The sequence below is a fragment of the Neodiprion pinetum genome, chromosome 3, assembly GCF_021155775.2.
Source record: "Neodiprion pinetum isolate iyNeoPine1 chromosome 3, iyNeoPine1.2, whole genome shotgun sequence".
NCBI lineage: Eukaryota > Metazoa > Arthropoda > Insecta > Hymenoptera > Diprionidae > Neodiprion > Neodiprion pinetum.
The window spans coordinates 35,814,630-35,842,621 of NC_060234.1; the positions used below are offsets into that span (position 1 = coordinate 35,814,630).

General features: G+C 34.2%; 4 protein-coding genes across 20 annotated transcripts; 2 read left to right on the plus strand and 2 right to left on the minus strand.

The window, feature by feature from the left end:
• Positions 1-715: 715 nt before the first annotated feature.
• ND-23 (NADH dehydrogenase (ubiquinone) 23 kDa subunit) lies at positions 716-2,370 on the minus strand. The gene is made up of 4 exons (XM_046617077.1): positions 2,217-2,370; positions 1,715-1,979; positions 1,455-1,647; positions 716-1,071 (listed from the first exon to the last, which is right to left on the minus strand). The coding sequence occupies exons 1-4, from the start codon at positions 2,245-2,247 to the stop codon at positions 940-942; spliced, it is 621 nt and encodes a 206-aa protein (XP_046473033.1). The 5' UTR covers positions 2,248-2,370; the 3' UTR covers positions 716-939.
• SppL (signal peptide peptidase-like protein) lies at positions 2,253-10,149 on the plus strand. 6 transcript variants are annotated; one of them, XM_069134100.1, is made up of 7 exons: positions 2,253-2,927; positions 3,568-3,710; positions 4,518-4,658; positions 4,803-5,110; positions 5,370-5,713; positions 5,850-6,275; positions 6,443-10,149. In XM_069134100.1, the coding sequence occupies exons 3-7, from the start codon at positions 4,630-4,632 to the stop codon at positions 6,509-6,511; spliced, it is 1,176 nt and encodes a 391-aa protein (XP_068990201.1). In that variant the 5' UTR covers positions 2,253-2,927; positions 3,568-3,710; positions 4,518-4,629; the 3' UTR covers positions 6,512-10,149. The 6 variants fall into 6 exon arrangements, with proteins under 6 accessions (XP_068990201.1, XP_068990202.1, XP_068990200.1 ...); XM_069134101.1 differs by having other exon boundaries at positions 2,253-2,577; XM_069134099.1 differs by having other exon boundaries at positions 2,914-2,974.
• Positions 7,244-15,973, minus strand: LOC124214617 (calcium release-activated calcium channel protein orai). 7 transcript variants are annotated; one of them, XM_069134104.1, is made up of 4 exons: positions 15,733-15,973; positions 15,400-15,480; positions 14,213-14,762; positions 7,244-12,452 (listed from the first exon to the last, which is right to left on the minus strand). In XM_069134104.1, the coding sequence occupies exons 2-4, from the start codon at positions 15,405-15,407 to the stop codon at positions 11,961-11,963; spliced, it is 1,050 nt and encodes a 349-aa protein (XP_068990205.1). In that variant the 5' UTR covers positions 15,408-15,480; positions 15,733-15,973; the 3' UTR covers positions 7,244-11,960. The 7 variants fall into 7 exon arrangements, with proteins under 7 accessions (XP_068990205.1, XP_068990206.1, XP_046473026.1 ...); XM_069134105.1 differs by lacking the exon at positions 15,400-15,480 and having other exon boundaries at positions 14,213-14,756; positions 15,733-15,970; XM_046617070.2 differs by lacking the exon at positions 15,400-15,480 and having other exon boundaries at positions 15,733-15,970.
• Positions 15,234-27,929, plus strand: Osbp (oxysterol binding protein). Of its 6 annotated transcripts, none has more exons than XM_046617043.2 (11): positions 15,234-15,372; positions 15,450-15,661; positions 20,725-20,930; positions 21,216-21,466; positions 21,545-21,737; positions 23,369-23,670; positions 23,783-24,024; positions 24,159-24,435; positions 24,984-25,363; positions 25,727-25,947; positions 26,080-27,929. In XM_046617043.2, exons 2-11 carry the CDS (start codon positions 15,591-15,593, stop codon positions 26,220-26,222), a joined length of 2,286 nt encoding a protein of 761 aa, XP_046472999.1. In that variant the 5' UTR covers positions 15,234-15,372; positions 15,450-15,590; the 3' UTR covers positions 26,223-27,929. The 6 variants fall into 6 exon arrangements, with proteins under 6 accessions (XP_046472999.1, XP_046472995.1, XP_046472996.1 ...); XM_046617039.2 differs by lacking the exons at positions 15,234-15,372; positions 15,450-15,661 and adding exons at positions 17,345-17,633; positions 18,472-18,537; XM_046617040.2 differs by lacking the exons at positions 15,234-15,372; positions 15,450-15,661 and adding exons at positions 17,345-17,633; positions 18,472-18,537 and having other exon boundaries at positions 21,219-21,466.
• Positions 27,930-27,992: the final 63 nt, after the last annotated feature.

Below are 27,992 nucleotides of genomic sequence, written 5' to 3' on the forward strand. Positions count from 1 at the left end.
ATGGTAACATCTAAAAGTAAGGAAGCGAAATATGCAATTTGAAAGAAATCTATAAAGACATAGTTAGATAAGAGGCGGATATTGTCTGCCATTTGTATTACTCAAACGATAAAATAGGTCATAGGCTAGGCATTATTATCAAACTACTAGCGAACAATTTACTATCCTGATTTTTAACATGGTGTTGCAGATAGAAAAAATCGAACGTCAGTACCTATTGAAATACATTTTCGATATTTTTTAAAACTACATCCGACCGGAAAAAAAACAATTATAGAATTCCGTAAAAGTGATTTAATTTAAATAGCTACGGGAATCAATTAGGTAATACCATTATGGTGAAGCAATGAATTATGTCGCACCGATTAGAACGGTCAACAAGAAACTAAGAACGTGTTCAGCAGAATGATTGTTAATAAATGACATTCTTCATTAGAATAAAATTTAGTTCCAAAATTACAACTAAATAATGTGTACTGTATCAGGTGATTAGAATATTATTTGATCAACACATATTATTGTTGTTTATATATATTGTTGTTATTATTGATATGTAATTATTATTTATTATTATAGAAATAAGTGGCGTGCTTCCCGAGTAATCTGTGTAATGTAAGTGTGAAATGTCTGGACACATTCGTATGCAATTGAATATGATTAAAAATAAAAGGTATAGTAATTTAAAAAAAAAGAAAAAAAAAACTCAAAACAGACAATCTGTCTAAAACTTTTATTTTTCAAGTTATCATCGACGTACTGCTTCACAGAGTTTGGGGCAAGGAGCATTTGGTAACTCCCTAATTACAAGAGTAGCCATTGCCTACTGTATTGCAAGTTAAAATAAGTAAGTAGTATTTACATTCAACAACAGCTTGTATTATTTTACTAGATTTTACGTTTATTTGGATTTTACAAGATGACTAAGTAGTTGAACTTGGTTCAGCGATAAAGGTGATCTGCTTGAATATTTGCAGCTATTTCAGATTCCCATTTATCTCCATTGTTGAGTAGCTTCTCTTTATTATATAACATTTCTTCGTGAGTTTCAGTGGAGAACTCGAAGTTAGGTCCCTGAAGAAAGAATTAATAATTGAATTTCATTAAATTATAAATGAAGTTCCAGTTAGCAACAGAACGTGTTTAATTTTTTTTTTTAACAGAATAATGCCTTATTTAATGCCTTCTCTTCGTCTAATACCTTTACAAAATGCCATCTTTTGTATAAAAGTATTAACTTTCTGTGAGAGTGATCAATATTTCGAATCTTAGATGTCAATAGTTCATTTCAACGAAAACTAGTGCGCTCATTCGTTAGCATAAAGTATGCTTAGGCTGATTTTTGATAGTGTATCAATTTATATCAAGTGTTCATAACCTTAAGCGAAACGAAATGTTACTAAGGCAATCAAAAGTCAAATGAGGTAAGATTTAAAAATATGCCTATTCTTTCATACCTCCACGATGGCATCAACAGGACAAGCTTCCTGGCAGAACCCGCAATAAATGCACTTGGTCATATCTATGTCATAACGAGTTGTGCGTCTAGAACCGTCTGGCCTTTCCTCTGCCTCAATTGTAATTGCCTGAGCTGGACAAATAGCCTCACATAGTTTACATGCGATACATCTTTCTTCGCCTGATGGGTACCTTTACAAAATTTTAGTAATGATAACAACTTGACTAATAACAAGTGATTAAAGCTTGAAATAGTCACCTTCTTAGCGCGTGCTCTCCTCTGAATCTAGGGCTTAAAGGTCCCTTTTCAAAAGGATAATTTATAGTAGCTGGTTCTCTTAGCAAATAAGAAAAAGTGATTCCCATTCCTCGAAAGATTTCTAAGAGGAACATATTGTTCACTGCGCGATCCGTAACATCGTTCCATTCCATCGACTCCTCTGGTGGAGTAACAATGTAGTACTTGTTCCGAATCGAAGGACTGGTAGCAACTGCACAGCGAGCTGCACCCAGAAGCTGCTTACCTAAAATTCAGATATTTTTCAAAAGACGTATGTAAATTTCTTTAGAAGATATTGCCAAATAATAGTAAAATTAGTATTTCATAACGGTTTTGAGGTTATGAACCTATTACACAATAATCTTCACTTTACACAGAACTTGGTTAATGGATTTCGACTTCAAACAAAGGCCATTGGCCAGAACGTAAAATTTTATTCAATGACAATTGTGTTTGCGGGTTTTAATGAAATTATTATTACCAGTCTGTCGAAAGATCTGCACGGTCGCCATGGCCGCTACCTTTTAAAAAAATCTGTGTGCCAATGCGAGTGAAGTTAACAAATTTCATGTGAGTGTTGGTACAACGGCTGGAGGGGCGAAAGAAGAAATACGCATGCATGCGCAATTCGTAGTGCATTCGAAAAATGGAAAGTTCAATTTTATGATTCTATTTGAGGGATAATAAGTTATCAGTTATCACGAAACCACGGTCGGTTTTGGGTAATGTGCTACGCAGTTAACGTCGAGTAGCATGAAAAAATAATTCACTGTGCATTAAGTGATGGGCCAAGGATAAAATAATGCCCAAATTTTGCGTTCATCTGAGACAACAGTCGGCTCGTAATTATAACGTTGTTTTGCCAGTGCCGTACATATTTATATAACATAATTCGCACACAATTGTGCGGCTTTCTATTTCCTAATTAGCTGTATATAGTTGAGACCGCACAATCTTTGCACAGACAGCATGTTTCTATAATATCAACTGATATCATACAAATTACTACACATAATAGTACTATCACAGCATAATCAGCGGGCTACGCGTGAAAATCCATCATATCGTATTAAAATAACGTGAATACGATCATGTCTAAACGCAACATGTGCAAAGGTTGCATGTGTACAGGCATGTCATGCCGAGGCACACCGCGTAAACGCATTGCACAGTCGAGCTGCGCCTGTCAGCGGTAGGTAGCTTCACTGCTGAGGTCCCGTATTCCCGATTTCACGCTTGGTGGGTTAGATTGTTGTGTCAATTCCTCGGAAGTTTTTATTCTCGGTGCATGGTGGACGGAAAATATTTTCATAAGTATCGATGAGGTGATTGGCGTGTAATTATTTATCTCTATTCAAAGACCCAATCTCGGTATGACATAGGGTAGGGGAAGTTGGCTCGATGAAAAATTTCGACAAGAGAAATCCGATCTAGGGTATCAGCAAGAGCCTCGTTCCTTACTCCATGGTGCCAAAGGGTCACGTGACCCTTATGTTTACCAAAATGGTGTTCTTACTGTTTTGCAAGAATTTTTAAGTTCTAAAAATGATTAAATAAGGTCCCGCCTATTGTTTCCGAGTGTTAATGTCTCATTACTGATACCCAACGGATGTCCTTTCTCGCATCAGTTACGATGCGAATGTTTTCAAGACGAACTAGCATCGTTGAACTACCGAGCATTCTCTCAATCAACACGGAACTGCTGAGCAGAAATAGACTAGATAAACTGACTAGATTCTTCCATTTTCGCCACCTTTCGCTCATTATCCACCGTTCACGTTATTATCGAGTATTTATCTTACAGCTGTGATTTTTTTGTCATCTCATTGTAGAATTATCACGGACAATGAACTCCATTTTGGGTGCAACTTTACGGTGTGTATTTGTGTGGCAGGTGTTAGACGAAGGTCTTGAATGGCTTTAAAGAACTACACGGTACTGCACCTGCTGTTATGCTGAGATTCTTTAATTCTAGGTAATGTGCTATAGTTTGCTGTCAATATAATTTTTTTTTTCTCCATCTTTATTCTCTTTACGCTTACCACTGATGCTGCTTACCAACATTGTTTCACATGTTGTGACTGTTGTACATATCTACAATATTAGTTCAAGCTCACCTGCTTTTGTTGTGATTCTCTCGAATGAATTCGTGTCAATGAAGTTCAAAAGGACAAGTCGACCCTGTTATTTACACTTCAGGACGGCACGTCTTTTTAAGTTTGCGGCTGATAAACTTTTCAATGTGTACATAGCTATATGACTGCACCAATTGTGCACACAGATCTAACAATAACATTTCACCTGAAAAAATTTCAATTGTTAAAAAAATAGCGAGTTCAATTTACATAATAAATTAAGTAAATTCAATGTTATTATAATTAAGAACAATCTATTGGGTTTCAGTTCAGTATCGTCCTTACTCATAAATACAGCAGTTCAATACAGATGAATAGTATGATTATTGTTCATTATTTTACCCCTTGGTCATTGTACGAGTACAAAGTTAGTTTTATTGCCAGAAAACTTTAAAAATATAAATCCCAATATCAACTTTTAAATCGATTTGGCCTAATATACAGATCTAGTGTTCAATTCAGTTTGATACATTCTTGAATAATTATATTGCATATTTTGTTATGTCCGTTTTGAATTAGCTGGAGTAAAATTGGCGATGACTGAACAAACTGTAGAATTAAAAACTTTCTTTGTTAACTATATTTTATATTTATGAAATACAGTTTTCATTCATCTTCCGCTGATTCCTATTGAACTTTGTTTTCAGCTGTGGCTGTAGATGATCTAAGGAACCACTCAGCTCGGATGGAAAAGGAAATCTAAATGACACGCAGTGTTTCAGTATAGCATTTAGAGCTACGGCCATAGGCTCGTCAAAGATGGCCACAAATCAAGTGGATTATCAGTGGTGAGTACAAAAAGTTTTGTCAGTCATGAGTCAGATGTGAAATATTTATTTAAATGCACGATATAAATACATAGGTATGCATAATAGAAAATATGGTTATAAGACGCCATCAGATATACAAATAGCTTTTTCACATTTTTACAGGGCTTATTCCATCATGGATTCTTCCAGAGTTTCAACATTTTTGATATCAATTTTGTTGATTGTATACGGCAGTTTTCGATCACTAAACATGGAACAAGAAGCCAGAGAAAGAGAGAAAGAGAAAGAACGAACTAATTTGCTGTCAGGAATAGTTAGCACGGGACCTTCCGATTGTGCTAATGGCGGAGGCGTTCAAACTCTAGAAACTATGCACGCTCTATGTTTGCCTCTCGGAGCTTCAGTCTCCCTTCTGATCATGTTCTTTTTCTTCGACAGCATGCAAATGCTCTTTGCAATATGCACTGCAAGTGAGTATTACTTTAATATGCAATAGTTTATTCGAAAAGAAAAGATAAATTTTCATTTTTCCTCCCAATCCCTCATACACACAATACGTATGGTTTATACATAATAATCAAACTGTGCTGTTTGTGTACTAGAAGTAAATTAATCGTTGATTAGCTCACTTAAATTTTTCTCAGATAAGAATGTTGTCACCTCAGTATAATCGAAAATTGGAAATTTCACTGCCAAAGCATTGAAAACATTTTCATGTTTTTGTTCCAGTTATAGCTACGGTAGCGCTGGCTTTCTTGCTGTTACCAATGTGTCAATATATCATCCGACCTTGTTCTGATGGGAACAAAATATCGTTTGGTATGTGTGGGAGATTCACAGGTGCGGAGCTACTGTCATTTTCCCTGAGCGTGAGCATCGTGTGCATCTGGGTACTCACTGGTCATTGGTTGTTGATGGATGCCATGGGAATGGGTCTGTGCGTCGCATTCATAGCATTTGTCCGATTGCCAAGTCTCAAAGTTTCCACTTTACTTTTAACGGGACTCCTCATATATGATGTTTTTTGGGTCTTCTTCTCGTCCTATATATTCAGCACAAACGTCATGGTTAAGGTTGGTACTTGGCTTACAGGTGATCAAAACCACAAGAACTTTCATGCAGATAATGTTTAGATTTCTACGAAAGATGATTATATTTTATTTATTATTGTATCCAAATATTCATTACATCAACATTTATCTTCCACAGGTCGCAACACGCCCTGCAGATAATCCAGTCGGTTTGGTGGCACGTAGATTGCATTTAGGAGGTGTAGCCAGAGAAGCTCCTAAACTCTCTCTACCTGGCAAGCTAGTATTCCCATCTATGCATCAAGCAGGGCATTTTTCAATGCTGGGTCTTGGAGACGTGGTTATGCCAGGTTTACTGCTCTGTTTCGTCCTACGTTATGATGCATATAAAAAAAGCCAGTTATTGCCGGGCGGTTGTGAAACAGGTGTTCCTCCGCCACGCCATTTAAGTCGCATTAGTTACTTCCATTGTTCGTTGATTGGCTACTTTCTTGGACTACTCACTGCAACCGTCAGTTCCGAAGTCTTCAAAGCAGCCCAACCAGCACTCCTCTACCTCGTACCTTTCACACTACTGCCACTACTTACCATGGCTTATCTGAAGGTAATAATTTTAATGTTTGGTACGCTTGAACGTATTCTTCTTTCCCTCTCAATGAGAAATGGGAAGTAGTAACCAAATCTTTACTCAATGAAGAATGTTGATTTCATTTCTACTACAATTAACTGTTTGATATTTTTATTGAAGGCTCCTAATTTTATACATTACAGGGGGATTTACGTCGCATGTGGAGTGAACCGTTTATAACTCATCCACCTTCGAAACATATGGAAGTTTGACAGCTGTCACGATCCATGCCAAATCACAATTTCCACCACATAAACATGTATCGTGAGAATTTCGCTGTCATTCAAGATCATTATCTTTTTTTCATCAACATCATTTTGTGTAAGTAATTTTTTTCCCCATTTACTATTTTATTCATGCGCAGTGGAGTAGCGCATAAGTGCAGTGTTGAATTTGAAAAAGAAGAAAGAATTGTTTGTGTTATTACTTTTGACCCAAAAAAAATAATGAAACAATAATTGACGTCAGAGAATCTATGCAAATGGACTGCTTGTTAATAATCAATCGTTGTATTATGGGTAGATTGTATAGTTCAATTTAATTTTTTCTGACATTACTAGCTGGGGAAAATGGTACTGGATTACAGGAGAACTAATAATTAGCAGTTTATTGCAATTTCTAGTTTTCGCATTTTACACGTGATATAGGTAATTTATTATTATGTATCTCAATTACTTAATTTGGCTTTGAAGAGATTAAGAGTTATATGACATGTAGAGGTAATTATTTCCGAGAATACTAGTTTCCCGATAATTATCTTGCATGTCGACTTTGGTTTTAACGTGTAATTACAGTAATACCTATTCTAAATTTAATAACAATAGAAAATGTTTCCTTCAATTCCTCAAAAACCCAAAAAATATACACGTTGGTGCACTGTACGACACAGCTGCATGTATCAAAATTATACGTATATTACTTCAAGTCCCTTTTTCAAAAGTAAATCTACAAAAATATGGTTTGTGGCAAAAGGTATAATTATACGGTTTAATAGAATAACAACTGTGCAAAGTTTATATTAGAATAGATTTTGGTCATTCTACTGTTTGCTTTGTTAATATAGTATTTCTTAAACCCTACAAAATATTTTCGAAAGTCATTTCTTTCATTTAACGCAATAATGTCACGAGCATTTAAAACATTCAATGAATTTGTATGATCGATTCTGAAATATAATGTGATGGTAGGCTTGTATAGCATTCTGTAGCTAAAACTCATTAACGTAATAGAGCAAAACAAAAATTTGCTAATGTGAAGAATTTTAATTCACATTCATTTTTGTGAAAATCATTTTCTGAGTTGTAATCTAAAGTTATGCGTGATTTATGATAAGTATTATCATTCATTAAGCGTATTTCATTTGTTATATTGTTGAATATTTACGTTAGATTATTGCACTCTCCAGCAATTTAGAGATTATATCGGATAGATCATTTGGTAAATTTGTTACTGTTGGTGGCATCCCAGAATTTCTAAGACTGCCGGTGCAGATTTAGTCAAATTAGGTATTTATCGAGAAGCTGAGTCAGCGAACAGATTAATTTTTTTATTTTTATACTATTAATTACTCCCTGTCATCCAGTACCTTTTGGTCTATCATACTATTATTTGAATGTAAACACTAAAGGTACATAATTCATACAGAAAAAATGTGTTTTAATTTATTATGGAACGATTATAATTTGAAAGTGTACGTAACATATTATTAGAGTTATGACTATAAGTGATCATTTGACGATTTCGCAAGTGCATCCAGTGAAGAAGTGTGCAGGTTGTGACTTTATTTTAAAACCGCTTTAGTTTCATACAAAACAACTTTTCTGTACATACATACATATATACATGCATACATACATACGTACGTACATAAGTACATACATAGGTAAATACACGCACACACACATATATGATAATTTTTAATGTTTTAAGATTATCTAGAATTATCCGACATCGCAAAAAGTTGAAGTTATTTAAGTAAAATTGTTGCACGAAGTTACGGACAAGGAAAGAAATCTCTTGCATTGGAAATATTAAATATTTCCCTACATAAAAGTCTACAAAAAAATATTGAATTTCATCATTTTCAGGAGCAATAAAAGTAGGTAACGAAACATAATTGCTTGTGTGACAATGGTAGTACGCGATTTTGGTGAATATAATATTGTTTCTTGATATTGAAGAAAATTGAGGCACACTCCTTATAGCTCGTCGAGTTATTCAGTCAAGTTAGAAAATTTATTATAACGTGTTATCAATGGGTAATCTATGGTTCTTTCTATCTATGAATCCCCTGAATGCATTTCAGCAGTTATGCACATACTAGTCTTACCCCAATTCATACGTTAATTATCAGAAATTACAGCGTGCAAACCTAGAATAACAATCAATTATTCTGTAACTTACATCTGCAACTTTATTTATTTGCTAACTTAATATTAGCACAGAAAAATAGATCCTATATAAGTAAAATGATGTGTTGATATTAATGTTTTGAGAAGAAATCGATTTGAATTTATTCAAAAGTAAAATGAATGATCACACACAATGATATTCAAATTGCTTTTGGAATAAAATAAATATATATACATATACATGAATTCATACATGTATTGAAAATATTCAACTTTCTCCTTGCCAGATATTTCGAACAAACATCGTACCCTTGCAAGAGACTGCTACATTTCACTTATTGACTTAATTTTAAAATGAGGAATATGTGGAGAATGATGAATTAAGGTCAAACATTAAAATAACACTTGTATATGAAGAATTGCATCTTTGTCAATAATACCTAAATCAATAGGTTCATTATTACATGAGAAACATTAATAAAAAAACTTTAAGCTCCTGTGTGCCGACCAAGCCAAGCAAATGACGGTTCATTGATCATCAGAAAAATAGTATTTTGACATCAAATTACGTGTTGATATTGAAAAAATAGAGTTTAAGTATACATAATATATAATATGTACAATCAAATTTTCTTAAGTCTGTTACAACTCAATGACGACTCGTATGTCTTTAAAAAAATTAAACACTGTTGTTGATCTATAATCTATAACCAAATGCATCAAAAATGTGGTTTAGAATTACAATCTCAAGATTCTAAATTATCATACAAATGCAATGCTTGATTAATTTATTGAGATTTCAAAGTTTTAAAAGATAGCATATCGTTCATTGCATGGACTTCACCCTTACTGTCAGCAGTTACTTGATATTATGTAATTTCAATATAAAATTGAAAGTTGACCAGAATGGTTGACTCTAAATGCCAAACATAATGTTCCATAAATTAAACTTTGTGTTCCAATAGCTTTATAAATTTATTTTGGACCTCACTAAATTATAATTGCTTCCAATTGTATGACAGAAATCTCAGATCTTTAACCCTCGAACGGTACACTTTCACAGCCGATCACTAACCGTACCCTTGAGTGTTTGCCACCCGACCGACTTCAAGATACGATGATTTCAGCTGCAATCAAGATTTCTTCATAAATCCAATGCATAATTGTCTGTTAAACGATTAAAAATGCAAGGGAGTAGGATAAAGTCGAATATCGCAACAATTGGTTATAAATACATATGAGTCATTGAAGTCTGGCGACTGAAAGCATTACACAATGGAAAAAAGAGCTGGGTATGCCACACCAAGTGTAACGTTCCTGGGTTAATTTTGAGCAATTTTCTTGCAGGGGGCGACAAAACTACCATAGAGATTATTCATGACCATAAGACTAAACCTTAGTTTATAAAATACGTGAGAAATAATACATGTTCAAATAACCCAGATACATACTAATAATACATTTTCACGGTAGATCGAAACAAATTCGTATGTACTCAAGTATTGAAAAAAATGTTACATACCTAACGTCTCTGAGGATATCAGATTTTACGAAAATTATTATGAAACAAATCCAATGAGAATTCGGTATAAAAGATATTTATTTGTATAATTTCTAATGTATTGATAAACTAAGTATAAAGTTTAAATTAAAGAGTCTAAATACATTAGAAATACAATTTACGCTAGTATAAAAAAGAACAAAAAAACGAATTGAAATAAAAATCGCAAATTGAAACTTGAAACAGTAATTTTAATTATTTTTATTATTATTGTTACGATGTATGAAATGTTCTAACAATAAGAGCTCTCGCTTGTACTATCGCATATGTGTGCGCATGGGCACCTGTGTGCTTGTGTATTATATACACCCTTCTATAGTTGCAATTTTCGCTAAAGATTAAATGGATGTCAAATATTTTCGAAACTCGATAAGTTTTAAACTTTTCTATTTGCAAATTTTGAACGCCTGCCACCGTATATGTTAAGGTTTATTTTCTATATTACTTTGTCAATCAAAAATTCAGAGAAGTCTAATCGTGAAGATCTTATGATTTAGATTGTGAAATGTTGGCGCGAATTTATTGAGTACTCTTACCGTGTTTGCAAAATTATTGTAACTCACCACACCTTACAAAACTGTCACTGAAGGAAACATTTTGTTTCGTTCTATCTAACTAAAATTTACGAATTTCCTTGTAATTCTTAGTAACATGAAAGATAGGAATTTGTTTCTTTTTTTTTTTTCATATTGATCACAGATATAAGCTTTATTTTGCTTTCGCTTATATGCTTAAACTATTTTCCCATTGCTATTGTAGTGTTTTTGTGAATATGCGAACGAGAATTTTAATTTTTTATATTCACATAATATAGTTTGTATTATAAAAACCTGATATTCTGATTTATTGGACACTATTTCAATACTTATACATTATATATGGCCATCGATTACAACAGTGGACTTGATATCTTGTCATTCTTGCCAATTTTATCTGGGTATTAGAAGAATTTTGTATAGTTTATAAATAATAAGTCACCACTTATTTCCATCCAACCCATTCAGTTAATAATTTTGCTTTTTCTATTGACAATGGGCTGATCACAATTGGTAAAATTTGAACGTCCTATTAATTTCACGATAAACAGTTTGCCATTAATGGAGGAAAATTATCTTTACATAAATATCACAGACTGTATTGGTCATCTATTTATTGCACGTCATTCCATCGTTGAATGTTTTACCTAGTTAGATGTGTTTGAGCCTGTTATTTATTGCCATCTTGTTATGCTGCTGCTTTTGCATAGCATGACACAAACGCATAACAAACGTCCAACTTTTGTTCATTTGTGATACCAAGGTTTTTGCAATCGTTACAGAAATTACCAAGTTGAAGTTGACCTACAGGTCTTGTCATAAGAAATACTTATTTTGTACTTGCTTATTGCATGTGAGTAAAAAGTATGCTTGATTCAAATTGTACATCGTCTTGCCATGTTCTGTATCGGCGACTTCCGCAGCTGATAGAAAGTTATGTTTTCATAGGTTGATTGGAAGTGAACCAATTTTAAATAATTCGTAATAACTCAATTTATTTTTATTTCGATAGATGCTTTCTTTGAATAAATTCGTACCATCAGAATTTACTATTTCTTTATTTTAGCCGAATAAACTCACTTAAAATAATTATGCATAGCTGTGGTCATGTAGTCGACAAATATGCATGTATATATTAACAAGAACCATTCACATTTTCTCAAACTATTGGAGAAACCAGCTTCCCTGAAGCAGCAGAACTTGACATCATAAATCACACGGTACTTTGACTAATTGTCACATTATCCAAATTCTTTCTGATACTTTCTAATTCTTTCATATCTGAAACGGAGGCTTCACATTTATAGACAACCAAAGAATGATAGAAATGTACAGCAAATGCTATGAAAACAATAAGTACTGGAATTACAATAATTGTGCTAGCTGTGGCAGCTGTGAATGAATAGTCCCAAAATTTAACCCAGCATAAAATAGCCACTTCTACCAAAAAGAGGAATAGCCCTAATACAGTTGAAAATGCCCAAGCAAGTTCTATAAAACCGCGCATTCGCTCATGAGGGGATTCAGTTACTAACCGAGCAATTTGAAGTTTACTTATAGCTTCGACATTAGGCAGGAGATACGTACTAATCATAAGCGCAAAGATATGAACTGATACCAGGACAGTTGTACAAACAGCAAACATTACAAATAGCCATTCCGGTACTGCTGTCGGTTCATTTATTTGCAACTCCACCATAGCTACCTGAAACAAAGAATGACTTAGATTAAAATTTAAACTTATTTTCAACATAGTTTGCGACACATAGCAAATTGTATATTTTTCATGTATAATTTGTTCACCCCTGTTCAAATACTGAAGTCAGCTGATTCAATGTAAAAAAAAAATCAAGTTTGCAATTCCTTCGCACAAGATATTTTGCAATACATATTTAAAATTTTTATCCTAGCAGCAGTACATCACACGTTAATAGCTGACGTAATATTATTTTATGTGGTGTTGTAAGATTAAGCATCACAAATAATTGTAAATTTCTACAAGTTAGCTACTCGTTATTTCATTTCATATAGTTTCAGCGTTTACCATCCCAGAGTAGTTATATATCAAATGTGTATAATATTATGGCTGATAAGAAATTGTGTGGAACCATTTAAGCTAGCGCACATTAAAATTTGTGGTGTCCATAATTTTTGTGTCCTTCCACAGACTGAGACAGTATGTGTGCCATTAAATTCATAATGGTGAAGTATAATATTCACAAGCACGTTGGAATTAGTAACAGGAAATATCAGAAACTTACTGGAAGTAACAGAAAATTGTTTGGAAATAATTATTCGTTAGCACGTACCTGCATCAACGTTCTCGTACCTGTAATTTTGTTCTTGTTGTGTTGATGATAACTTTGAACTGATAAGGATAATTTATGACCTAAAGCACCTACATCAGGCTTACGATATACACCGAGACTGTAAACCGAATATTCTAAATTGTTCCAGGAGCAATACTGTCAATTTGGTTGATACTCCAAATATCAACCCCAGAGTTAAACAACCATAATACTTGTTTGCCAATATTCGAGTCGACATTTTCCAGTTTTTTGGAATCTATGTAGCTATACCGAAATATTATAAATTTATTTGTTTTTCGTTTACGAAGTTTGTCAGTAACATGTCAAAATGTAATCAGCGTTTTTGAAGACGAGGATTGATTATACAAAAATCAGTTACACAGGGCAAATGTTCTACAGAATATGTTCTGCAGAAAGGAATTTGAGATTCTTATTATAAATAATCCTGCATAAATTATTCTACAGGAGAATTTTTCTACAGAATATTGTTCTACAAAACATTTTTCTACAGAAAGTTTTCTATGGAATAGTTTTCTAGTTTAACACAGCTACCATAATACTTGTTTGACACAAAACACACATAAATTCAACACAAATAATTTAAATTGAATTAGACTAAATTAAATTAAATGAAAATGTACGAAATTGACGATTCAATGTATGATTTTGAAGATTTGATGATTGCTCTGAATGTTGTGGGTTGTGCCAAACACAATCTGTAGGAAAATATTGTTTAGCATTTACTATGTAGAAGTGATTTTTGTAGAATTGAACCGCATTGATTTTTTTACATGATTTTAATGCTTTTTTTGAAATGCGATGAAGCTGAAGCTAGCTGCTAGAGTTAGTATCCAAACGTGTTAAACTTTTTGGAAGTAGAAAAATGCAGTTTAATTTTATCCTCATGATTCTATAAAAGTATTAGGGGGTTGAAAGTATTTTACGAAATTTTGATTCACGAAATTTTTTTCACTACTTTATTCGAATGAACATTAGAACGTTTCGCTGCTACCTCTGGCTGCTAGCTTCAGCCTCGTTACAATTTGTTTTCATCTCAATGCAAATTAGGGAGTAGCACGGTGCACACGATAGATGATATAATTCCTTTCCTGCTCTATTATTAAATCAAATGGCGAACTAATAACTATCATCTCACCATGGCAAATCCACTTAGCAGTTCAGAAGTAGTTGCAGTAGCTTTCAGCTTAGCTCTACTCATGTGTAATCGCCTCCACGATAGTCCCTGAGGACTATCCTCATCCTCAAGGTTTAAAGTTCTACGCGATTGCATACCTCTGTTGCTCATACACATGCAACAACAGGTGTTGCACGAACTGCTCACTGGATCCAAGTAATTACTATCGTTATATGAATTGTTACGTGCAATATGTGGAGGTGTAATCATGTCCAAAGCAACATATTTGTTGTTTTGCCTGTGCTGCAGAGAATTTAGTGTAATTTCATTTTGCATCAAGTGAAGCGGTTGTTTAGATCCATAGCTCAGGTACATATCATTAACTCTGTTCAGTTTCTGAAAATATCCCGATGTTGAAGGTCTCATTTTTTGTGCGTTGTTCAAATACTTCCACGAGGGCAATGGTAGATCTATTTGGGTTCCTTTTGTACACTTTTTGTAAAGCTCGTCTTCTGAAATTGATCTGCTTATTTCTGAATGCTGATAACTGGATCCGCTTGGTTCTCTGAAACTTTTATTATCAATATGTTTCTCCAAAGCATCATTTTGTATGATTTGGAATCTGTTTTTATCCATTTTTATGTTATGTTGAAAATTTAAATTAGTTTTCACAATTTTCAGTTATTCGCACATTTTGTAATAAATTATACAGAAAGTTATGCTGCGCGTATAATATAAGTTGATATAACGCATGTACATATATACGTATATATATTCACTCTGTTCATTGTAACAATTATTTTGAAGACACGGGAGTTTTAGTTCTTAGAAAAAATCATCAGATCTGATCTGGTTAAAATCCGTACCACCAATTGAAGAGTGACATTGGTTGTGTACGTGAACAGGTTGCACAGAAGTGAGTTACAAATGTTGATAAACACTGGTTATAAAAAATTCTCGTGCAGTTTATGTGCAATACCAAGAGTCTGGCCACGAATCAAAACAGAGCACAACTGTCAGCTGGGCTGACTAGCAGATGTCGTATAGCTTCAAAGGAGAAACGTGTACTGGCCTGGCATAACAGTTTCTAGGTACATACTCAACTAATGCTAAATCATAACAATGCTAATAATTGCCCCCGAACCATATCGCCCACGTAACTACCTGTGTGCTTTATCAGTGTGAGTTAAACTAATGAATATACTAACATTACCATCCAAGTACATAACTGTGCTGCTTATTTTCTCTCCTTCTGAAGCATTGAATGGAATTTTATGAAGCACGGCCCTCTGTAGAGAGAGAGAGATAAAGTGAGGGAGAGAGACAGAGAGATCGAGCTAGCGCGGGAGGGACAGAGAGAGTCAGTGACAGAAAAAGACGGGGAAAAAATCGGAGTGAGATGGAGTGTGAAGAATTCCGCCCCACCGTCAATGTAAAGGCTAGTCGTCAATTAGGAGATTCATACAACAGGTGAATTGTTCAACTCTAACTCATTGTCCAAGTGACTTGCAAAATAAGTACATCGTGTGGTTTAATATCACCTTGGCGTGGATAGGGCTTCCCAATTACATCACTGGTCAGCTCAACAGGATGTGCTAATATTCTGTTATTCGATTTGAAAAACAATACAACTATTTATATCTATCCTTTTAACTATTATTTCTCATCCTAGTAAATTGTATCACCAGAGGAGAAATTTGCGTAACTTTTTCAATTACATTCAATACACGAAGCATTTTTATATTATGATCGCACACGATAAGTCCGTAAGTGCTGCATAGGGCGTGTTCGGAAATTGACTGAAAGTACTGTCAGTACTGAAAATAGTATAGTTCAAGTGACGTATACTGTAGATTTTTAGTACTGACAGTACTTTCAGTCAATTTCCGAACAAAGTGTTGGTAGGAATTATACAAGAACTTTTTCATAACATCGTTAAATCGAAACTAGAATTTAGTATACAGTGAAACATAGAATTGGATATTATGTGTATCTATAATTTGCACTTTGTGTGCAACATTTAATTTACAATTTGGTTCTAAATGCAACAATTAAAAGACGATTTTTTATTTATTACCGTTAACTTGGCGTTTAGCGTTTTTTTGAGTACATGATAACTGGTAAGAGAAGTGTATGTGTTAATATTATGAGTGGTGTTAGGTTTTTCTAGAACGTTTATTAATTTTAAAAAATCCCCACGTTTAGACTGAGAGAAAAATTCTTCAAGACACGAGATTTAGTGAAAAATCCAGGGCAAATTCACTTTCAAAGATATTTAATAAAAATGAATTTCCTCTGGAACTGATCCCATACGCTTTCTCTACTTATTTTGTTATTGTAGATCAGCTAAAGAAAAAATTTTTTTTAGTGTTTTACGGTCTTTTTTAGTTGTCCTTAATAATACCAAGGAGTCGTAATTAGCAGAACTTTTTAGAATTCTCGAACGAATTCCAAACAAGTCATCAGGTTAGCATAAATTAAAATATAAAAGAAAGAATATACATATCCCCAACCGAGTTTCTTTTGTTTAGACATTTCATTTAAATTGTTCAGAAGTAAAAAGTAAGAGTAAACATAACGACGTGATCAATGTCAACGGTTTGAGAAAGTTGTAGTATTTCTTCTATAAAATTCAAATAATTTTCGGCTATCGAATCCAAATTAATTATTTACGTGATGCTTTTTAAGACCAACCAAAGGTAGATGTTCTTACGACTTCGTGAACAGTTTCCGCGTTGCATGTCATTTATTTTTTAAACATGTCATTAAAAAGAACAGGAAGTACAAATTATAATTAAATTTTGTCAATGATGACGAACGATCGCGAAATCGAAAGAGCAATAGAGCTCAATGTTCAATACATGTATTACGTATAATAAGAAGAAGTAGTAATAATCATACGAGATTTATAAATCAATGATACGCAAAAGGTAAGACGAGACATGCAAGTTTATTTATCATCGTTAAAACCTAGCCCAACTTAGCCTCCTGCAATCTCTGCAGTCTGCACGCTATTTCATACGCAATTGCGCAGTTGCGTAGAACCACCAGCTGAGTGGAATCATAGTGGATTCAACGTCGAGTTGGTGATTCGAGCACTAGATGGCGCCAGCTCATCATCATCGCCTCCCGTCACTCCGCTCCCCGGAGTTCGTAATTCATATGTGCGTACCAATCCACGAAGCGCGCTGCTGCGCTCGTGACTGCGCCTAAAAAAATAAAATGGTCGCTGGTCATCAGGGTGATGTGTACGTGGAATTTCAAGCTTATAACAATTACTAGAAAGAGTATATAATTGATCAGGAGTGTTAAAAATGGGTGACATAAAAGCGCAGCATGGTGCGCAAGATATGAAGGGCTGGCTGTTTAAGTGGACTAATTACCTGAAAGGTTACCAAAGAAGATGGTTCGTACTGTCAAATGGCCTTCTGTCATACTACAGGTATATATACATATATATATATTTTTGACAGTACCTATCCCTTGTAATTTCTATTTTCAAATGTTTATTACGCAACATGACCTCAGGTCCATCGATTCTGAGTCGCTAAAACTGTGCGATTTTCAACGATAGTATTACAATTTCAATTCGCCGTCTTACAATTGATTACGTGTAGTATAAAACCTTATGCATACACGTCGCGTGTTCGTATTGTGCCATACATATCTATACACGTACATATGTATTGTACAATCCGCAATTACGCACATTTCACGTGTCACCGCTATTAATTGTCTCGATTCAATAATCAATATACAATAAATGTCCAGCTGCTGTTTGAATGCACGTTAGCTTTCTCTTAATTTCTACTATTTTTATTTGCTTGTTATTATTCCATAATGCAACTATATTATTGTCGAAATATGCGCACGTTGCACCTGCAGCTATACTTTAATATTACTTGAATGTTATTTCATTTACTATTTTCCATAAAATTATTTCTTCTGTTATCCAATATATGTGATGATTTTGAGGCATCGTGTTGCGATACTATAGGTAGCATATTATATCACTGCTACTAGATGCAGCATTGTTAAGTTAAGCTAAGGTATATTACTTAATTTTACAGAGAAATTTTTGCAAGCCTGGCATGTATGTTTTTCAAGTCCTCGTTCACCGTGCTCTACTTTTAATACACACAATAATCTCTTCCTATTTTTATTGCTGTACTTCTATGGTCCAGATAGAAAAATGAAAAGTCGCTAAGAGAATGAAAAGATTTTTCAAAAACCAATGTACACAAAGTGAATGGGGCGTGTTTGTTTTGTGGACTGTTTAGGGCTGAACCAACGGGGGGGCCAAAGATATCGATGCGACGCAGGCGGAGAGGTGGCAGAGCCTCCGAGTAAGTAAAACAATAAAAAAAAAAAGACAGAGCAAAGAAAAAACTTAGAAAAACCCGAACGTACTTAAAAAAATTCCTAGATATCATTTCAGTCCAGCTTTCCAGACACATCATTAGATCTCCCATTAAATTTCCATGTATTTATTATATACCTTGTTCCTATCCTGTATTCCTGTTTCCGTTGGTGTACATGCAATTTTTCGAACAGTTTGAAACATTTCATTGAAGCTCTGACCGCCTCTGTGTCCTGTGTCTGTAGATTGTACATGCTATTTTCAAGTGGTGAATTTATCATGAAAAGAGCTTTTTCTGTTCTTCTATGAGTAATATAATTCATACGCAGGCAGTGACTAATCATTAATGTCAGTAGACATAATCTCAGGGTTTAATATTTACTGATGTTTCTCAACGACGGATTTTGCTCGCAAATGTATCTTCGAACAAGCCCTATCTATTATTATCATCATTGTTACTGTTATTGCCATTATTGAAATATACAATTTTATGACAAAACTGTCCAATGATACCTGCCTTTCTAATGAATATTGAAATAATTAACTTTGATACCCTTATTTGTGCTGTAATTGTGATACATTCTGCTTGTCACAATATTAGCCTGGTAAAATGTGACTGAAAACACTTATTTTCAACATTACTATTTAGCAGCAGATCAGAGAAACGTGGCTGTACATTAATTAATCTATATACTACCGTAACAATATTGCAAACAATATCTGCTATTGAATACGTGATGTATGAATAAGATCAAAAATAATCCATAGTTTGCATACTTTGATTACTGTATACACCAAGTACCACAGCATATTTACACTTTGTATCGTAATTCATTTTAACTGCAACTATCGAAGACAAGAGTTATACTAAAATTGCTATTCTTTTATGAAGAACGTGAAATTTGATATCGGACATATGTATAAAATGGTATTCATAATTTCTTTGATAAGCGTGTACAAACTACGACTTTATTGTTTAATTCCCTAATTATATAAGTGTTCTTCGACATTTATTTTTGCTAATTAACTGGTGAAGGATGTCTTGAACACCTATCGATATGACTGCAAATTCTCCCCGATATTATGTATTTTTAACCATTTCTTCACTAGATATGGAATCAAAGTTGGACGTAAGTCCTCTGCATTGTGGGTCTGTGGTGGTTCACAATCATGCAAGTTTTAACATATTGTGGGCAAAGCTGTTAAGGGACATAGTTGTCTTACAATTTTAACAATGTATATAATATCTACTACATGATTGTATATTTATTTTACTTTTATCTCATTATATCAGGACCTCTTATACCATTTTATTTTGCAAAACAGTAACTGGTGCCTCAGAAATTCATCTACCTGTTAAGAGTTCCAGCAGCGTAAACAGGATTCAAAGAGAGAATTAAATATTACAAGTATATATTTATTTGCATCTCTTTTCTTCATGTTAACAAATTTTTTTTTCTTTTCTTTTTCTAATCGTGATGTATACATGCATTTATTTTGATGCTTGTATTTCAATGATGGGTTTGAATTATCGTTCGTGCCTACAAGTGGTGATTAATAGTTACTGTTGATGATCATTGTAATGTAAAATATTTCCCAGAATTATTCAGTGTTATGAAACTGTGCTGAACTCCTAAATTTATGGACCGTTCAAATAATACGTGATCTTTAGCATTATAAACCATTTTTTTTTTCGTCATCACTGTTTTTTGACATCTTAAAAGCAACACTAGTTAGAAATGCATGATGTTATTAAGAAAGTCTATGAAAATCTCACACACTGTACGTAAGGAAATATACAGGACACGTAACTTCATGTGTTATTCGACTGGTCCATAAATAATCATTTTCTTTTAGCCCCAAACAGCTATAGTGTTATGTTATTTTTATGTTGTTAATCATAAATGTATTTTGAAGGAGTGGAAATACACTTGTAAGTGTTTGTGAGAGAAACTTATTTCGATACCTAAAAATGAGATTTTCACTCATGTTTCATCATGTGCTTTTTTGATCATCGAACATTCTACACAAACGTGCATCAATATTAATTTAAATATCATATAAGTTTTGGTAACAGTCAGAAGTAGTGCATCATTTGCTAGAAGCTGTACTTTCTGACTTAGGAATTGAGATACATTGTAGAAGGACTCGTATGCTTTCATCTTTCGCTTAGGAACCAGGCAGAAATGGCGCATACGTGTCGGGGTACCATATCATTGCACGGGGCCTTAATCCATACTGTCGATCCGTGCACCTTTGTTGTGAGCAATGGAGGGACACAGACATTTCATATAAAAGCAGCTACAGAGATTGAACGCCAGCAATGGGTCACTGCGTTGGAATTAGCAAAAGCCAAAGCTATTCAAGCAATGGAGTCAGGTACGTGTTGAATTTCAACAAAAAACATGATCTGCATGTTTCAGTCTGTTAATTTGAAGATTCTCTAGTTTCATTTTATAATGAAACAGCTCAAGCAAGAAAGTAACAATAATTTGTTGCTGAAAATATCGCCATAGTTTGCACATTGAAGTGTAAAGTCGAAATTTACAAAAAGTAAGGGCTGTCTATAGAACCTGACAATGCGATAAAGCAGAAACTACTTTGAGAAACATGTTCTAATTATATAATACTATAGTACACGTTATGCAAGTATCTTTGTTTCAGAAGAAGATGAGGAAGATTATCAAGACAATGACAATCAAAAAGCTGAGCATGCCTCCATCGTTAAAGATCTAACTGACCGCTTGGAAGACTTACAGACTTGTAATGATCTAATAACTAAACGGGGTACTGCGTTGCAGCGGGCTTTGAATGAGCTTGAAACTCTGGATGTTTCGTCTAATGTTTCTCCCAAGATAAAAACAGTTAATGAGCGTGCAGCTCTTTTCCGATTTGCTTCAAGCACGATGATTAATGTATGAACTATGAGCTGTTAGATCAATTCAAAACTGTCTGACCAATTTTACCATTTTAATCATTTCATTCTATTGCAGAAATGTTCCGACTATCTCAATCTTGCCCAACAACAAGGACACAAGTGGCAGAAGTTGTTGCAACATGAACGCGAACAAAAATTACGGTTAGAAGAAATGGTAGAGCAGCTTGCAAGGCAACATTCTCATTTGGAACAAGCAGCTCAGCATGCTTTACCTCCAGCTTCAGGACCTAGTGGACATAGATCTTCTCGTGAGTATTTATTTAATTGGTATTAACAGCTTGAATATTTTTACTTTAATATCTTCAAATAATAGTAATATATCTATGGTTTCATATAAATATTAAATCAGGCAAGTTTATAACAGTATGCTTTTTCATATACACATGGATCGAATACTTCAGTACGATATTGTTTGAACTTTATTGTAAAAGGTTACTATGGAAGCAAAGGGTATTTTCATCAAATAATTAAAAGGTCAATTTGGAAATAGATGTCTATCAGAACCTCTAATTTCTTAATTCTATTATCGCAAGACTTATACAAACTTAAGTACGAACAAAAATTACATAAAAGGAGATAAATTGACAGTTTCGAAATTTTTAATATTTTAACACCATTATTTTGAAGATCAGCTCGTTTCACATTTCCTAATAATTAACATCAGCAAATAATTTTTATGCCTTATACAAGTGTGTTATTTGTACTTTTGTGGTGAAAGTGATTCACAATTATTCCTTTATCAGTTCTTAAGTGAAAAAAAATGAACAATTGATTGGGTGGTGTGTTGGCAACTTGTTGAATAGATCTGGAATTATCTGAAGCAATGCCTCTAGACGTAGTTCTACTAGTAATTAATAACTCTACGGTTAAAGTTATTCAATCAACAGGTCGTTGCTCTCCACACTTTCTCATTGACAATCATTCCTTCGATAGTCGTTTTTTTTTCTTCCCCTTTCGTAGTATCACTAGTACAAACACGACCTAAGCAGTATACCGATTGAAAAAACGGCGGGGTCGGTAAGTTCTCGTGACATTCGCCAGATGGCGAATGAAGAGAGTTTCCGAGTTCTAGCCATCTTTGCATAGTGACAGCACACAGTAGCGGAAATGTGGGTGGCGGAATGAATGGTTTTACATTTGTACACGCGAGTGTTTTTTGTCTCAGACTTGGAGGGTGTCATTGAGATAGAGTTGGCCTTGCGGGTCACGATTTTCGTGCATTCGTAACGTGTATTTTGGTATTTAGTAATATGTAAGTCAAATTTCATGTGAATAGTTTTGTAGAGGTATTGCTGGAATTTTTGAAGAAGTATTATTGGGACAAAATAGGTAAACCTAAGACCACCTGAGATAACAGTCAAGACCTTTAAAAAATTTGTCACACTTGAGATAATTCTAATGTTATACTTTCGATCTAATGACACGTCACTATGTCGTAGTTGGAAAAAATATACCTATGTATATACGCATATTTTTCTTTCATTACTTCCTACTTGAGTAGATTAGTTTGACTTAGTTTTTAATCAGGCCAGTATATTTTACAAACTCTGCTTATCATACCTAAATGAAGAATTTTCTCACCAATCTTTACTTTGTAATTTTACTGAGATCTTATATTTCGCGGTTATCTCGTTTGCATATGCCTGGACTAAACTAAGGTTGATATGTCACAGAAAATATGTGTGAAAAAGTTTTGTAAATGTTTTTTCTTTCATTTTAGTGTTTTAACTTACCACAAAAAAAATTGTTTAGAGTTATTATTCTATACTAGCATGGTGTATAAACTCGTTAACGCTAGAGCTTAGGCATAATTTCTTTACTCAATGTATGTATCTATTTTTGGTGAATTTCGATATTCATCTTATGTCCATTTAAACAGACGCCCCAGTGCATGCCTCTCCGTCGGAGGACGAAGAAGATAACGCTGAGTTCTACGATGCCCAGGAATCAGATACATTTACCTTAAACATTCCTGGAGTAGCAAGTGGACACTCCACATCGAGGGATCGCGATCGTACGGATTCCCAAGGTAGTGATGATGGTTCAAGCTCTGAGGGTGATCCAGCTAATCCATCTCCCGGTCCTGACTCAGCTGCTAATAACTCGTTCCATATTCTGACTGATCCATCTGTTTCGGCATCTAAATCGAGTGATACAAACTCCACAAGCGAACTGGCTACTGTGAGTAATATTGATTCTCTGTTAGACATATACGTCTGATATCTGTGATACACACATTTTTGTTTTAATAACAATGACTAATGTTGAGTTAAATATGTATCATTGTTTACAGACGGCTTGGAATTCTAACAATGGCACCGAAGCAGCAGCTAGCACCGGGATGACAGTCTCAAAAAGACAACGTCGAACTAGGGTACCTGTTAAACCTAACTATCCACTAAATCTCTGGAGCATAATGAAGAATTGCATCGGAAAAGAACTTTCAAAGATCCCAATGCCTGTAAATTTTTCCGAACCACTCAGTATGTTACAACGCCTTACAGAGGATTATGAATATGCAGAAATACTCGATAGGTATTACAAACCATTGGTTTATCTACATAAGTAAAAAAGACAAGGCTCTTTTTCTATTCATCTTTTGTTATATAATTTTGGCAGTGCATTTATTCTTTATTTTATTTATATTCTTCGTGTGTGTGTCCTTCAAGAGCTGCAGAATGTGAAGATAGTTGCGAACAAATGGCATATGTCGCAGCATTTACGGTTTCAAGTTACTCAACAACAGCTTCTCGAACGGGTAAACCGTTTAACCCTTTGCTAGGTGAGACATATGAATGCGATCGTACTGATGATCTTGGATGGCGAGCTATTTCCGAGCAGGTATCCCATCATCCACCAATGGTTGCACAGTACTGTGAAGGGCGAAAGTGGCGTTGTTGGCAAGAGTTCACAATGGCTTCGAAATTTCGTGGAAAATATCTACAGGTAATTTTTACACTGTGGTGAAAATTTAATTCAGACAATTGTCTGTAAAACATCTGCTTTCATCTAGCTTAATTTGACCAAATTGCTGCATTGATTTAACCTTGACTATTTGACTGGATCGTAGTACTGTTGTATAACTGTATGTATTATGTCGTTTGGAAACTAAACTTCCTGGGGTCTGTGCTAGTGGTCGTGATAAAGAATTCAAAATGGACTTCTTAAAAAGTGGTATATTATTAACTGAGAAAATCCTAGGCAATAAAATTTTTACGTAATCGTCCGTTGTTTTTCTCTATTTGAGAATACAATAATTTTAATTTTAGATTCAATAAAAATCACTGAAACGAACTTATGATCGTCCTTCTTGAAGAACATGTGAAATAACTACTAAAATCACGGAAAAATATTGTGGAAACTACAGTGAATCAATGGTTTTGGCATACAAAACTATTTATATGTTAATTATTACAAATTAGTATGGTTTATATCTAATTTCATATAATTCTCTATGAAGTTTATTATAACAACATTATAATTATAAAATGTAGGTTATTCCCTTGGGTACGGCTCATTTAGAGTTCATTGGAACCTCACAGCACTACACATGGAGGAAAGTAACGACCACTGTGCATAATATTATAGTTGGAAAATTGTGGGTTGACCAAAGTGGTGACATGGATATTGTTAACCATCATGACGGTACGAAATGCCATCTGAAGTACATACCATATTCGTACTTTTCGCGCGATAGCCAACGCAAAGTAAAAGGGGTTGTAATGGATGCGAACAACGTTGTTAGATGGGTTGTGCAAGGAACTTGGGATACTAAAATAGAAGTTGCTCCCGTTATAAGTTCTTCCGGCACCCCTGATAATCCTGTTTATAAAACTGGTCCTTACAGTCTTGCTTGGAAACGACGTATGCCGCCGTAAGTAGTACGAATTGTTTGAAAATTATATGCGTTGTTGCCATCGATATATGCTTGCATATTGAAAAGGCAATACTTTGAGATCTACAATTTATCGAATACTGAACACCTAAGCCTTGAGGGAGAGAGGGCCGCTTACGCGAGCTTCAAGTAAAATCAGCAGTCAGTCGCAATCGTGGTCAGTATTCAATAAATGACTTTGTATTGGAAAATGTACTTCCTCGACTCAAAATAAAAAAAAGTCACATGGTTGAAAGCAGCCTTATTCTAATTAACATAAAGGGAAATAGTTTTGACGTAGAATCATGAAATTCTACTTTGTATTCATTCTTTATCTGTAAGAATATATTTTTGCATTAATAGTGAGGACTGTGAGAAATACTACTCATTTACGGAACTGGCTTGTCAGCTGAACGAACCAGAAGATGGTGTTGCACCCACCGATTCACGGCTACGTCCCGATCAACGATTAATGGAGAATGGACTCTGGGATGAGGCGAACGCTCATAAGTTACGGCTAGAGGATAAACAACGAGCAGTTCGACGAAGCCGTGAGGCAGATGCCGAAAAAGCCGCGGCAGAAGGTAAAATCATTTCAGTTATCAACGCAAAGTTGATGATCAAGTTGTTCAAAGTATAAAACTTTCTTTTTTGAATGCTTTAAATTCTATGAATTTTATTGCTATCTTAGTATGTACATTGTTCTTGAATTGCAGGTCTACCATATGAGGGGTACGAGCCCATTTGGTTCAAGAAGCAGAGAGATCAATTTACAGACAGCTTATGTCACATTTATACCGGGGAATACTGGGAATGTAAAAACAAGGGCGACTGGACACGGTGCCCCAACATATTTTAGTTTATCATTTAAACTAATAAATCCAATAATTCATTATTTGACGTTTCATTTGTATTGAGAGCTGGAAATTGTTGGGAGGCAATCATATTGAGAGCTAATGAGCGATGGACGAGAAAATAGTGTTAATTGTGCAGGTCGTGTAAAGCCACTTGTCTTTCGCTTATTGTACGATTTATTCGGACTTATAATACATTTACCATAAATCAGTAAGTATGTACCAAATTGTTTGCTACCTGACAGTTACTGTTAAAAGTCTCATTCTTGTGAAGTGAAATAGAAATATGAACTGGAAATCTGACAGTCCCGTCGGAGCCTTTACTTTATTATTTAATCAATTATAAACGCAGTTTCATCTAAAATTGGGCATCCTCGGTGAATTTAAAAACAATTTAAAATTACAGTGTACTAAAAACATGAAAATCGATGCCAGTCAAATTCGTTGGAGTTTGTTTGTTTGACGAATTTCCTTTGCATCAAGAAATGAACTAAAATTATTTCATTGGATTTATAAAAAGTTTCACTGTTTGAAAAGTAGTTTTCGACTTGAAAGTTATTACTTTTTATTTTGAATGAATTTTACCCTTATTAAAATTGCATATAGTATTTTTTTTTTTTTTTGCGATACTCTTTACTTGGCAACGTCTTGCAGGCTGAAATTTTAAAGAAAAGAGGATGCTTAAAATTCCCATGCTGCACAACTAATACATAGTACAGAAACAAATATGATATAATTTAATAAATTGAAATAAAAATAAAGGTGGCGTGTGAGCTTCCAAAATATTTAATTAGGGAAGCAACTAGGCTTTGTATACAATATTATTACGAATTTTTCCTGTCCCAGATTTACATTTGTTATTTAATATTATTACTTTATTATCACCATTATTATTATTACTGAAATGAACTTATTGTGTATCCCTATTCCCTGCTGGAATTACATAATAGTGTTGGACTGTTTTCATTAAGACTACATAATTTGAACTTGATTTGTATCAGTATCGGATGAATTGAAAGTAACAGACTGTACGGAATTCATTTGTCCGCTTTCAACTTGTTTACGATCCACTGTTATTTCAATAGTGTCATCACACTTACAATTAGACATGATAAATTTTCAAATCGCAGATTATCCTCGAGATTATCTAGGCTCAGAAACGAAAATTTCAACATCTCTTACATCTATGTATATCAATCAAAGAATTAAGCACCAACGACTGTACTTCAAAGTCGGATGACATTGCCCACCAGCTTTTAACTACAAATTCCTCTCCAATGAATGTCCAAAAATGAACATTTGAATGATTCATATCGTGAGGGTTTGAGGAAATTGAAGCTCGATGAGATTGCCATTTGTCGATCACTAGCTGACACCTTGATAGATCAATGGGTGATTCATCTTCAAATTTTCACAACTACAGATTTCTACTTGCAGTATGTTGTACTGTTATGTTAAATCCGTACGATTATTCCCAGGCTGTAATCTAATTTTAACTGTTGATAATTATTGAAAAGATGATACATTATCTGTATACATATAAATACAAAATAATTATTAAATGAATAATATTAAAAACATAAATAAATAAAAAAATATAACGATAATCTGGATAGCGAAAATATTTGGATATTAGAGCTTGTATAGTAGGCATTCGTTGAAGAAGAAAAAATACAACTGCTTCGCTATATGAAGTTTTTATTCCATGACAAGATTATTGAATATCCTTGATCACAGGTTCATACCAACACCCGCATTCCCCACTTTAGTCTCTT